The 1,234-nt window shown below is 47.7% G+C and overlaps 1 protein-coding gene across 1 annotated transcript in view; it reads left to right on the forward strand.

The window, feature by feature from the left end:
- Positions 1-856, forward strand: part of LOC109534836 (exoglucanase B) — a gene marked incomplete in the record, with an annotated part of 5,068 nt that extends 4,212 nt beyond the window's left edge. The window contains 2 exon segments of the mRNA XM_048661877.1: positions 363-542; positions 597-856. Of these exon segments, the coding sequence (XP_048517834.1) occupies positions 363-542; positions 597-824 (408 nt within the window).
- Positions 857-1,234: the final 378 nt, after the last annotated feature.

A 1,234-nucleotide genomic window follows, 5' to 3' on the forward strand; every position in this document is an offset into this window, starting at 1 on the left:
CAAGAACCATTCGAGCTACAGAATTCGTTTTGGCATCGTTGGATAGAGAATTGAAAACTCGATTCAGTCGTAACAACGTGAGTGAGGAAATTCGAGCAGTTTTGACTCAGAAAGCGAAATTTGAATATCAGACACTTAGGTGCAAGATTATGCCAACCAGAACCAATGAGTTAAAACTCATTAACTAACTCAAAAGCGCAACTCAACACAGTGTTACCCAAGCCTACTCCCAAACCTGCCGATTGACGGTGGCCGCGCTCCGAGATGAGCAAATTTCAATATCCCCTCACATAATGACGTCACTGCCAAAAGGCTTGGAAGTCTTGGGACATTATAAATGGCTAACAGTGAGTTTGTTTCAGTTCTTCGGCGTTGGCAGCTCGATTGCCAGATCGCTCAGCTACTATGCGGCCAAGTCTGGGGACTCCAAGGCCAAATCCACCGCCAAACAGCTGTTAGATGTGATTTGGAAGAATCACAAGGACTCGAAAGGACTGTATGTGCGCTCGGACTTGTCCGCCTTCACCGCTGTTAACACTAAGGTACGACTACAGTTTTCCCAGTTTCCTTGGCTTCCTGCACATTGCATGTTGCAGGTTTATATTCCTGTCGACGGTTGGACCGGCACTTATCCAAATGGCGATAAAATCACCGCCTCCTCCAGCTTCTTGGACATCCGATCCTGGTACAAACAGGACGAAAACTGGCCCCAACTTCAGGCCTACTTGAACGGGGGCTCAGCCCCCGTGGTGGACTATCATCGTTTCTGGGAGCAGGCCGATATGGCGCTGGCTTTGGGAGCGTATTCGCTCCTCTTCGAGTGATCAACACCGACAATAAATAGTATAAAAATCAACCTGAGCTCATTTGCTTTCAATGAACGTTTGGTTAGCCTCGATGTCGTCACCCAAACACGCAAGTGTGTGTGTGTTTGTGTGAAAAAATGCCGGCCCAAGCTCGCAAGATTTCTCAGCTCATTTGCATATAATGCTCCTATCAGACATTGTTCTTCACCAATCGCGGCACTTTCTAGCGCTCAATTTGAACACACATTTGTGCCTGCCCGACCACCGGATCCGTATTGTTTCATCGCCCACATCTCACGCAAATCATTTGAATTCCGATGGATATTCATTGAACAGATGCTGGCTGCAAGGCCGATTGCCTCATTGTGCTCATTTATCTGAAGGCGAAGCCCTATGCGGATTGTGGATGAAAACAGGGGCGGATCCAG

The sequence above is a fragment of the Dendroctonus ponderosae genome, unplaced genomic scaffold (genome assembly GCF_020466585.1).
Source record: "Dendroctonus ponderosae isolate FM_Combo_2020 unplaced genomic scaffold, Dpon_F_20191213v2 Dpon_F_20191213_10, whole genome shotgun sequence".
Classification (NCBI taxonomy): Eukaryota; Metazoa; Arthropoda; class Insecta; order Coleoptera; family Curculionidae; genus Dendroctonus; species Dendroctonus ponderosae.